The sequence below is a fragment of the Pithys albifrons genome, chromosome 25 (genome assembly GCF_047495875.1).
Source record: "Pithys albifrons albifrons isolate INPA30051 chromosome 25, PitAlb_v1, whole genome shotgun sequence".
Classification (NCBI taxonomy): Eukaryota; Metazoa; Chordata; class Aves; order Passeriformes; family Thamnophilidae; genus Pithys; species Pithys albifrons.
The window spans coordinates 6,618,766-6,631,189 of NC_092482.1; the positions used below are offsets into that span (position 1 = coordinate 6,618,766).

Genomic DNA, 12,424 nt, shown 5'->3' on the forward strand with positions numbered 1-12,424 from the left:
TCATTTAGTTATGCTTTCAGCAGTGACTTCCCTGGACGTGATGTGGACAAATTCCTTTACTATGGACTAGAAAAGTGACAGGAATTGTACAAGGGTTTATTTTTCTTGCTCCAACCTTTCCCACTGGACTCTGGAAACTGGGATTCTTGAAGGCTGAAAGAGAGTTAAAGACTGTTTAAGACTATGGTAAACAAAGAATTCAGTACCTGAGCCCTTTTCCATGTCCTGTGTCACCAGATCCCCATCCCATTCAGCAGTGGGCCTGCGTTTTCTATGGCCTTGTTTATGCTAGAAGCCTCCTGGCATGTTGACCTGACTCCTTGCTCATTGGGGAGGAATCCTCTTGAACTCAGCACTGGTGAGACTGTGGACTACTGTGTCCCCTCCTGGACCTCCCAGCGTGGGAAGGACATGGACATATGGGAACAAATGAAGGGCAGGGCCATGAAGACAAGGAAAGGGGCAACTGATATATGAGGAGAGACTGAGAGATCTGAGTTCTTTAGTGTAGTGAAGAAGTTGCTGGGGCGGATTAGTCACTTTGTTTAAATACCCGAGACTGTGTAATTTCCATTCTTGAGCACATTCAGAACTGAATAGGCACCTACTGTCCCTATCCCCGTTAGGCAGCTTGGCCCCACACAGCTGCTCCTCAGTCACCTGCAGTGGGATTGGGAGAGAGAAGGGTAGACTGGGAAAATGTGTGTGTTGACCCAAAGAGAATTTAATAAGCAAAGTAAAAGCTGCACACAGCAACCAAACAATATAAGGAATTAATTCCTGACTTCCCATTTGCAGGCAGATGCTTAGTCATTTCTAGGACAGCCCTCACAATGTATAGCACTTAAGTGGGAAAGACAAATGCCATAACTCCAAATTTCCCCCTTTCCTCCTTCTTTCCCCCAGATTTCCTGCATGACACAACTTCAAGTAGTCTGGAATTGTCCCTTGGCCAGCTGTGGTCAGCTGTACAGCTGGCAGGCAACATGGAAAGCAGAGAAGACTCGGTGCCGGGTAAGCACTGTTCAGCAATTGCTAAGTCATCACTGTGTTATCCACATGGCTTTGGGCACAAAACAGAGCAGCTGCCCAGATGGACTGCTATGAAGAAATCAGCTCCCACCAAACCAGACCCAGCACACCTACACTGGCTGACCCTGCTTCAAGCAGGAGGGTTGAACGAGTCCTTTCCTAGAAATTCATTACAGCCTCAAAACTTCTACCATCCCAGCAGCAAAATTGGCTCCTTTGCTACTCCCCTTTCCTTAATGTCCTAGTTCAGCAGCCAGGACCAGTTTATCACTGTGTGGGCATGACCAAATGTGGGGCCGTTGATCCAAGGTTCACTGGTTCGATGAGGGTGAAGGGATGGCTGCCCTGGTCCTGCTCCCAAGGATACACTGCAGAGACAACCAGAGCCAAGGATGAAGGATCCAGAAGAAGCTTTTATTGAAGGCAAACACGGCCTTAAATAGTGTTCAGGGGTGGAAACTTCCAGAAACTAGGTGGAACCCTAATCCTCATTGGATGATAGGAGGATTGAGATTCACAACAATGACAAAGCTGAATGCAACATTAACAAACCAATAATATACCAGGGATAGCAGACAATTGCAGAATGGCAGGCTGAAATTGGTGGGAAAGGAGCCTTAAGGGGATTATTGGAAGAAGAACTTGGATGGGGAATGACTAAGGGGAAAATAGAACTAAGGAAGCCATGTTACAGTACAGTTTTATATTATATTAAAATCTCTTTCCTGGTCCTCTTCTGGGGAACTGGCATTCACATGGTCATCATCACTGTAAACCCATTTTTCCTGGAACCTCTTCCACTGTTCATAATCAAGGTCTTCTGCCACAATCTAAACTGTGTATTCCACACCCTCTGTGCCATTTCTCGTGAACTGTTAACAATGGACCACTTGCAGCAACTGCCCAGGGCACTCCTGACCCCTCAGGCTGCAAGCTGGGTGTTAAAGAGACCTGTGAGACAGGAGCTGGGATAACTCTCCTCAGAGGAGTCATTAGCACCTTCACACCCAGCCTGAGGGGCCATGTCTGCTAATGGGCCAGCAACGATTCCAAAACTATCCCAGAACTCACAGAGTCAGGTCACTCATTGTGGAACTGCTTGCCCTGGGGGAGGTACTGGATGTTCCCACCTGAACCAGAGGGTATATAATCTTGGGGTTTGGTGACTTCTGGTACCACTCATTGGATCCAGAGAAGGACCAGAACCTCGACAGGACTGCAACCACCACTCTCGACCAGACAGTGACCCTCATCTGGACCAACAGGTTTTTTCCCTTCCTTTTACTTTGGACTGGTGGGTCTCAGCACTGGGGCTAAAGAACACCATTCTGTTTGTACCCTGGAGCGCTGGGTTATACTTCTGGGTTTTGTGGATTAAAACTAATTTCTCTTTGTATTATTGCATTTATTGTAATATTTTTATTAAACTGTAATTATAATCTCCTTTGTGTTGGGTTTATATCTCTGGCCAGTTTACCTTTAAACCAACACACTTACGTCCTTTCTGGAGAGCCAGAATCAGGTCTGATGGCCTGTCAGAGAATTTATGAGAGAACTTTGGGACCTGGAAATTGTTTGGGAGTGCTTTTGAGTTCTTGAGTTTCTAATGAGGAAGGTGTCCAGTCTTTCCTCTTGACCTCATGCACTGCAAGCACACCAACGTGTGCCCCCTACAGTCCCAGGAGAGTGGCCTTTGGGTGGCTGTGAGAGAGAAAAGGAGAACTAATCTTTTTCCAAAACAAATTTTGTCCTCTTCATTCCCATCCTCCTCACCCACCCTCCAGCAACAAGCCATGGACAACAGTAGGCCTCTCAGGCTACAGGTAGCAGCCTGTCAGTCCACCAGTCAAATGAGAATGTATCTTACTCCCCATCCTTCCAAAGCCAGGATCAGGATTTGTGTACAGAGTTGTACAACCCTGTCACATGGGCCTCTACCTCTATCTGCAGCCTTACAGAAGAACAGCACACTGTAAGTTCTAATAGAAGACCACACAGCATAAATACACCAAACAACAGAAATACAGAAAACAACCCCATGCTCAATAGCTCTCCTCACTCCTTTATGTGCCACTGGTTTAACCACCAAAATTACTTTTGTATCCCTTGAGTGCTTCTCTGTTCCTTTCCAGCTTTGAAACTTGTAGCCAAAGGAGGACAGAAAGTTTTCCTTAACACTACTATAACACAGAGTGTTTCTGGAAGTCCTTAGGGGAGCAGCTGTGAAAGGGAAGATGCAAACTGCAATATTCTCTTGCTTAAAATAATGAGCAGTACCTGAGACTAAGAGCTCTTACCTCAGGGTTGTTTTTTCAACACGTACCTGAAAGCAGCTCTTCCCAACTCAGAATACCCCATAAAAAAACAACACAAAAAACAGTAGAAGATTTACCCCTCAATGAAACCAGACTTCAAGCATGACCCACTCTCTACACAAGGCCTAGGTTTGGAAAAATGAAGATTCCTATACCAGTGACCGATTGTCTGTACCACTTCACAGGACAAGTATGTGCAGATCCAGCACAGGACAAGCATATATTGATTATGTGAGCAATAGTGGCTAATCAGACACAGATCTAACCTGCTTTTCTCTGTATCAGGATCTCCTATGGACTAGGCAAGGGCACAGCTCTAAAGTATAAATGAATAACTTCCCTTGGTAATTCTATGCTAAAAGTTCTTGTTCCTCTCCTCAGGCGCCCAAGAACTGACAGACATGGCAGAGTCAGTTTTCTCTTTTCCCCTGATCCATATCATTCATGGAGACATGAATATGCCTGTGAGGCTTCCACAGAATCACAGACAGGGTGAATTTGTAAGATGCCTCATTTATCCAAAGAGGGCTTAAAAGAACAGGGGACAGATTTTTTAATGCAGACTGTAGTGATGGGACAAAGTGTAACAGTTTTAGACAAAAATATGGCAGTTTCAGACAAGATACAAAAAAGAAATTGTTTTTAATGAAGATCATGAAACAAATTGCCCCCTGAACATGGATCTGCTCCAATCCATAAAACTGATAGAGTGCATCTTGAGCAACCTGATCAAGTTGAAGATGTGTGTGATCATTGCAGGAGGGTTGGACTAGATGGCCTTTAAATTTCACTTCCAATCCCAACTGCTCTGTGATTCTAAAACTCTTTTTCTATATATGTATGAAAGAACATCTCCCCTTCCCAAACCCCAGACTTTCTCTTCTCCATGGTAAACAGTCCCAGTCCCTCAGACACTGCTCTTGCAAGAGGTACCCCAGTCCCATAATCGTCTTTGTGGGCCTTCCCTGGCCTCTCTCCAGCAGATCCAACTCTCCCTCGTTGTGGGAGTCAGAATGTGCCCCCCATACTCCAGCTGTGGCCTCAGCAGGGCTGAGCAGGGAGAACCCATCGCCTCCCTGACCTGCTGGCAGTATTTTGCCTAACGAAGCGCAGGATCCCGTTGACCTTCTTTGCTCCAAGAGCAAATTTCTGGGCAAGCTGTCCACAAGAGCTCTCGGGTCCTTTTCTGACAATGTGCTCTCCACCTCCTCGGCGCTGCTTTGTGTCCGCGGCATCCCGTGCCCGCCCCTTCTCGTGTCCCGGGCGGGCCGGGCGGCTCTGTCGGGATCGGGCAGAGGTGCCGGCGCTGCCCCGGCGAGGCGGGGCCGGGCAGCAGGTGCCCGAGCGCGGCTCCGCTCGGCTCGTGTGCGGCTCCAGCACAGCCCTCGGCCGCGGCCGGGCACGATGTCGGCCGGGCTGGGGCCGTGGCTGCTGGGCTTGGCCCTGGCCTTGGGGCCGGCAGGTGAGAGCCGGGCGGGGAGGGCAGCGAGCCCAGGGCTGCGCGAGGAGGAAGCGGGACAGGGAGCGGCAGGAGCAGGGACAAGGACAGATACTGGAACAAAAGCGGGGGGAAGGGAAGGGCGGTGGCTGTGGCTGTGCCGGCGCCGGGGGCTCCGGGGCAGTGCGGGAACATCCTCGGCCCGTGGTCGCGCCCTGCCCGGTGCCTGCGCTCTCCTTCTGCAGGGGTGCGGGCGCAGCTGAGTCTGGAGGAAGCCGGCGGGGGGCTGCGAGCGCCCGGGCAGTCCGTGCGCCTCTCCTGCCGTGGGTCCGGTATCACCTTCGAGAATCATTATATTCGCTGGTACCGCCAGGCACTCGGAGGAAGCCTCGAGTGGGTGTCCCTGTTCAACTCCCCCTTGGGCACTATACAGAAGTATGGGGCAGCAGTGGAGGGTCGGGCCTCAGCCTTCTGGGATAGTTCCAAGTTCGAGGCTTATCTGTCCCTGTGGGCCCTGCAGTCCTGGGACTCTGCCCGATACTGCTGTGCGGTTCACACGGGGACAGGGAAACCAGCTGAGCTTTAACAAAACCCGCTGGGGCCTGGCACAGGGTCCACGAGATTTGGACATGGAGAATTCCGAGGTTGTTCAGGGCTGTTCCCAAAGAATCAAAGGCTATTCCTGCACATTGCAGGTGGTCTTGGACTTTCTGTGAGAGTTCCTTTCCTAACACTGACAATTTCCTTCACCCGAGTCCCAGTTGCAGTGTTCCGTTCTGTAGAGGTAGGTTAAAGTGTTTCAGTCATCCAAAAAGCCAAATGACTTGCTGGCTCCTGCCCCTCTCTGCCTTTCTTGGTCCTCTTCTTCCCTGGGACACTAAGAGCCCATGGGCTTTGACAACACCTTTGCCTGCTTCCTTTGACCCTTTTATGGGCCATCTTCTGGCATCAGGGAGAGAAAAACATTGATGAGAATGGGCTGGCTTTTGTTTCAGGTGCATTTCAGGGTAATGAGATCCAAGCAACAAGGTCTGCAGTGTGGTGGCCAGCAGGGAATTCTGGGACCTTACGATGCACTTACAGCTCCAGTGCCTCCTATATTTACATATCCTGGTATCGGCAGCGTTCTGGTGGACCCCTGCAGTACTTGCTGTAGTGCCAGGGCCGTGGAGGCTCCTACAGGCACACAGCCCCTTTTGTCCATAAGAGGTTTTCCTGCCAGGCTGACAAGAGCTCCGGGACACTGAGCATAACAGGGCTGAAGCTGGAGGACAGTGCACTCTATTACTGCAGCCTGCAGGGACCACAGCAAGAGACACTTGGGGTGCGCCTGAACAAGATCAACTTCCTCCCCTCCTGCCCTCCCCTCCTGCATGTTCACACGGGACACAGCCCATGCAAGGGGGCAGTCAGTGAGACAGTTGTGCCTGGGGTCAAAGAAAATGGGGTCACATTGTGCCTTGGTGCTCTCAGTGGAAAGGAAGGGAGAGAGGAGCACAGGAGAGACAACTGAAAGTGAGCTATAATGACTGGCCTCAACCAAATGTAGTGCCAGTTGTTTTACTGAATGAGTGTTTTCCTAATGCCTTTTATATACTGTCAGTCTTGGGGTATTGACCATGTATCCAGGAGACCTGTTCCAATGTTTGATCAACCTCTCAGTAAAGAAATGCCTTCTAATATCCAGCCTGTATCTCATCTCCTCTGGTGCAGCTCTGAACCATTGCCACATGTTCTCTCAGTATGTAACAGGGAGAAATTCCCTCTCCGCTTTCTCTCCCCACAAGCTGAGGGAAGTTTAAGGGGCCTCAATGGGCTTGAGGCATTAGAGAATCTGGGATGTCACAGAATCACAGAATATTCTCAGTTGGAAGGGACCCACAAGGATCATCAAGTCCACCTGTACAGGGATCAAACCCGTGACCTTGGCACTATTAGAACCATGCCCTAACAAACTGAGCTAATCTCAGAGTAACTGCTACAATGCTGCAACAGCCCCACATATCCCAGGGCAACATAGCTCTGCCTGGTTCTGCATCCCCCTCCTTCTCCAAGCCTCAAGCCTTCACTCTCAGTGGGCTTCTCTACCCTCTCCAACTCCCTTTCCCATCCCTGTCCTCAGGATCCCCTGCACAAGGGGAATTGAAGTACCCAGAAAGAGAGGGGGAAAGGAAAGGATTCAGCCAGTCTGTATAGCACCACTGTGGAGTGGGCAATGCTCCCTAAAATGATGGTGACAACCAGGATGGCGACACTGTCAGGGTCATAGGTGTCCCATTCTATGGTCATGGGAAGGATTTGGGTTCCTGCTGAGTAGTGTCCTGGCTCTGCTGAGCAGTCCCCTCAGCCTGGTCCTGGCTGAGTCCTGGGCTCTCTTTGTGCCTTGGGAGAGCTGGAGAGCTTTGACAAGAAGAGACAGCTGGAGAAATGTCATCATGGGAGTGAGTAGAGTGCTGGGCCAGAGTGGAGGGAGCAGGGTGAGGAGCACTTTTACCTCAGGATGCCCTGTCCAGGTGGAGCTGGGATTCTGGGTCTCATGTAGGAGCAGCAGCTCAGAAGCAGCAAGAGCCAGGAGGCCAGGGGAAGGACAAGGTGTCACCCTGCCAGGTCAGCTCCAAAGTCCCAGCATCACCCTGCAAAACTTCCTCAGAGAAAGATCAGGGGTGACACCATGGCAACACATCACCCTTTGCACACCAGAGCTTTTCCTGCCAAATGAATTCTGTTCTTACACCCTGCAAGGTGAGAGACACCCGGGAGTGCCCCAACAGCTTAAGCTTCTGCTCCTCCAGTCCCCACCTCTCACTCTCACTCATGTCAAAGATACAGGGAGGGACTGGGAGGGACTGAGCCTGAGTGCAGTGACAGAGGCAGAGGCAGGGAAGGTGTGGGCAGAGCTGTACTGCAGGCAGAGAGAAGCTGGAGAGAGGCAAGACAGAGCTGGCCTGGCCATGTGGACTGTCCTGTGTATGGGGTTCTTGCCCATTTTAGGTAAGTGAAAGGAAGGGGTGATGCGCCCCAGGATCTGGGCATGCCTGTGTGCTCTGCATGTCTCTGTGGAGCTGTGCTTGCAGCCTGACATGTTCCAGGCCTGATGTGTTCCACCATCCCTGGGGAGCACAGTGGGAACCACCTTCCTCCTCTTCTAGCTGGGACCATGTTACCTCCATCCAAGCTGCCTCTTCTGCAGGGTGGGGACAGGCAGGGCACGTCCCTGCTGCACTCAGCTCTTGGGGCCAAACGCTTTGTGCTTGCACTGGACACTCTGCTCATGGGGCACTGCCACCCATCCTGCAAAGCCCAGCTTGGGGATGGCAGCACAGGGACTATGCCCCACTTGCCTGGGAGAGGTTCTTATTCCTCCTGTGCTCATTCAGAGCAGTTTCATTGACAGAAGAGTCGTCTTGAAGGGATGTTGGAATGTTCTCTCTCTCCACAGCAGTAGTTGGCCAGAAAGCCTTGAAGAAACACCCCAGGGAACTGGCTGTGCAAGAAGGAGGTGGAGTCAGTTTCCAGTGCAGTATGACCCTGGGGTGGAATTACAACATGTACTGGTACCATCAGGGCCCACATGGCACTTTGGAATGGATTTACATGGAGGGTGATAGCTATGGAGAAGGCTTCCAAGATCGCTTTAAGGGATCAGTGGAGAGCTACAGTTTCACACTGCAGATCCTGGCTGCAAAGCCAGAGGATGCAGGATTGTACTACTGTGGAGTAGCATCACCCTGGAGCAGCTCTGCAGCAGAGCGGAACAAAAACTGACTGATGGGAAGACAGATCTCTCAGCATTTCTTTCTGGCAGCTGCTCACCAGGGGCTGTTGTCAGGCAATGGTAGATGCACGAAACTGACCTCTGGCAAGGTGGCAGTTAAAAGAGGGAAGTGTGGTAGAAGGTCTGATACCATTTATGATGCAGGAGGATCTATTCTGAGAACTTCAGAAGCTGTTTAGGAAAATGCAGTTTTAGTGTGTGTTGCCTGGGCTCCTCTCCAGCACAGCCCCATTTTTCCTCTGTGGCTTGGCTGCAGTCATGGGATGATGGAGTTGTGTTGCAGGAGCTTTCAGAATGCTATGTGGGATGGAGACAGGCTGTTTCGGAAAGACAGATAAGCAGAAATACCACTGCTTTTTGTGGCTGCTGCAGGCCACCTGATTAGAAAGAAGTAGAGAAGGTGGGGTGGGTTAACCTTGTCTGTTCCCCTGGTGCCCACCAAGTCACTCTCTCAGTTCCCCTCTACAATTAAGCAGAGGGGAAAACATGCAATTTAAGGCTTTTGGCAAAGATACAGAAAGGGTGATGTCCCAGCAGTTCCCATCATAGGCAAAGAAATTTTGGGAAATTTCCATTTGGGAAAAAGGATTTTGTAGGAATTGAAATTTTTAAGAATAAGCACAAAAAGAACTGACAAGCTTCAACAGTAACCTTTGGTCAGCAGAGGCTGAGGCAAATCTCATCACTAAGGACGACAAGGCCTGTTGATGTTCAGCCATGTAGATTAACTGTCTCTGGTTCCAAGATAAAGATGGACTTTAAGATTATTATTATCAATTCATGTTAAAACCCTTTGTTTTCTTCCTCCCAATAAATCCAGGGTATAAAAAATTATTAACTAATTGTGCAACATAGACGAAACTTGTATAATCCCCTATTTAACATATGTTACCATAGTCTATCCTCCTTATTAACATATCCTGGCTCCAGTGCCTTTAAATTGCATGTTACATGTTCAATAAACCTTTCCATTTTCTACCCCCATATCTGGGGTCAAGTAGTTTTATTGACCCTCACAGATTTCATTTATTGCAAATGAAATCAGAGTAGAATAATGAGAAATGAGGACAAATACAGAAATGTCTCTTTCTCCTAATCATTGCAGAGTTGAGGAATAGGGCTTGTAGTTGGTTTATAACACATTTTCTCTGCTGCTTTTTCCTTCTCATGCTCTTTTCCTTCATTGTGGAGCCCATCCCATGGAAGACCTTTCTCCAGAAACTTCTCCAACTTGGGTTCTTCTCTCTGACTGCAGATCCTCACAGACTCCTCCATCCTGAGTCCCGTGTACAGGGTGCAGTCCTTCAGTATCCCCCTGCTGCATCACGGGTCCCACAGAGTACAGGTTTTGCAAGAAAACTTCCTCCAGTGTGGGCTCCTCACTCCATGGGAGCATCATTCCTGCCTGGAGCCTGCTCCAGCATGTGCTCTCCAGGAAGTCACAGATCTTTCCAGAGTATGTCCACTTGCTCCAGTGTGGGCTCCTCTACAGGCTGCAGGGTCTATATCTGCTCCACCATCAGTTGCCATTGTCTGCAAAGGGACAACCTGCATCACCCTGGTCTTCATCATGGGCAGCCAGGGAATCTCTCTGGCCTCTGGAGCACCTCCTGCCCCTCCTTCCTCATGAACAGTCACCATGGCTTTCTGAAGTGGAAATAGTGCTCAACTACATTTACAGCCTCCTAAAATCAGACAATGGGTGTTGGTGGATGTAATAGTTTAAGACAGGGTCTTCCCTGGTAATCAGATGTAACTAGGGAGGGGCTTATCTCCCAGGTATTCCTCACTCATTTTTTCCCCTCCCACTGGATGAGAAACAGAGGACAAGCAGTTTAGCTCACTTGGGTTTCCGGTGGAGATGAAGGGCAGACGTCTCCCTGCTACTGCTCAGTCCCTTATCAGAGCCACACAGAGGATCGGGGAAGTAGCATGAGTGAGACCCTCCCAAGTGAGAGGAAAAAGCTGGGGTTTTTTCTAAGAGTGGTGGTGGGATTGTGTTGTACTGGATTACTTGGTGGGTGGGCGGGGGTGTTCTTCCTCACCCATTGTTGTTTTTTGGTCTCTCTCTTCTTGTCGCCCCTGTTTTCCCCTTTCCCTTTCCCCTCCCCTTTCCCTTTTCCCTATTGTGGGTGCAAATTTTACACATATAATTGTAGGTATTTAGAGAATATACATATATATATTTTGACTTGGCTCAGCTTCTTTCAAGTTTTTTTCCTTTGCTTTTCCCTGCTTCGGGGAGCAGAGGGAGAAGGAGAGGGAAGGGGCGAGGGGGGCGGCTTGAGCTGGAGACCAGGACAAAACCAAGACAGGTTTTCAATTGGTGGAGAGTGCGGGCAAATCCATGTTTCCCAGGATTGCATCTCCTTGGACAAAGAAAGTCTAAAGGCTGTTGCTTAGTGTTGCAGATCACCACACTGCAGTGGAAATACAGCTGCTCCTGTAACAGAGTTGAGCCCTGTACAAAGGTGAACATCCTCACTTCAAATCTCCTTAGGTGCTGAGGGAATTCTGCTCTGAGGCTATAGTTGACTTCATGGAAGACAGTTCTATAGGAGTCTTCACTGTTTTCACACCCATTTTTAAGGATGGGCCACTGTGGAAAGCTGACCTGGCTTTGGGAGTTCGTAACCTGACAGTCATCCAGATTCAGCTCCAGTCTTGCGTCTTTGGGCTGGAGCAGTTCAACTTTAAAATACAGTGACCCCCTCAAATATTTTACCACAGGGTATTTCCATTCCTGGTAGGGCTCTGAATACAATTTCTCTTTGAAAATCTTCATTGAAAGAGCAAGAGAGCCAAACCCTGGCTTAATATGAGGCAGTGGGGTCTTCTTAGATTTGTATTAGACACCAACAGTCTGCTTGACTGCATACAAGCAGACAAATTTCATTTTGGACACTGGTGTATCATTGCCAGGTCTGAAATAGAGTACCTCATTTTCATATGTCATAGTTGTGCTGTTGAACTTTCTACTTGTTCCACAAGCGCTCACACTGAACTTGAAGGTTGCAGTCTTCTCTGTCACTAGACTGAGGAGGGAGTGGATGTTGTGGATTCTTCATTTAGTTCTGCTTTCAGCACTGACTTCCCTGGACACGATGTGGACAATGTCCTTTACTATGGCCTAGGAAAGGGTTCAGTGACATGAATTGTTCCAGGGTACATGTTCCTTGCTTCAGCCTCTCCCACTGGACTCTGGGACCTGGGATTCCTGAAGACTGTTCTGTCTGGTAAAGCCTGAGGTAAATTCAGTACCTCAGCCCTTTTCCACATTGTTGTGAATTAGGAATAGTACCCCCCAGTTCATTGCCCCACACTGAGACTCTCCTAAACCAGATGCTGCTTGCTCGCTCCTCCCTCTTGCTCTCCTGCTTCTGGCTCCTGGGATGGAGTTGAGAATTGGAGACAAGCTGATAATTACAGGTTGAGATAGATATATTTACTGGAAACAGCAAAGAGATAAGAAAGGACCAGTAAGAGCAACAATATTAATAACAAATGGTATGAGACAAAGAAACAATTTACGTGGACAGTAAAACACTATCTGACCATTTCACCCATATTCTGACTGCTCACCTCCATGTCACCTTCCCCTTCCCCCGGAAATGAGGGAGGGAAAGCCTTACTTGAGTACAGGAACTTCAGATGGTATAAAATAACCGTAGGGGCTGGCCATGCCCCCTCCCGGCTATGGTAAAAAATTAACCCTCTCCTGGCTGAAACTCGGACACATGTCCTGTGTCACCAGATCCCCATCCCATTCAGCAGTGGGCCTGCATTTTCCTTGGCCTCGTTTATCCAAGAAGCCTCCTGGCATGCTGACCTGACTCCTTGCTCACTGGGGAAGAATCCTCTTGT

The 12,424-nt window shown here is 49.3% G+C and overlaps 1 long non-coding RNA gene and 1 gene segment (V, D, J or C); both read left to right on the forward strand.

Annotated features, from left to right (window-relative positions):
- The first annotated feature begins 4,654 nt into the window (after nt 1-4,654).
- On the forward strand, nt 4,655-6,467 carry LOC139682645 (Ig heavy chain V region E1-like). The segment is given in 3 exon segments: nt 4,655-4,809; nt 5,031-5,178; nt 6,008-6,467. Coding segments are annotated over 3 exon segments (231 nt in total).
- A 681-nt stretch (nt 6,468-7,148) lies between these two features.
- Nucleotides 7,149-10,511, forward strand: LOC139682648 (uncharacterized). The gene is made up of 2 exons (XR_011699660.1): nt 7,149-7,776; nt 8,225-10,511. It is a non-coding gene; the product is annotated as an uncharacterized lncRNA (long non-coding RNA).
- Nucleotides 10,512-12,424: the final 1,913 nt, after the last annotated feature.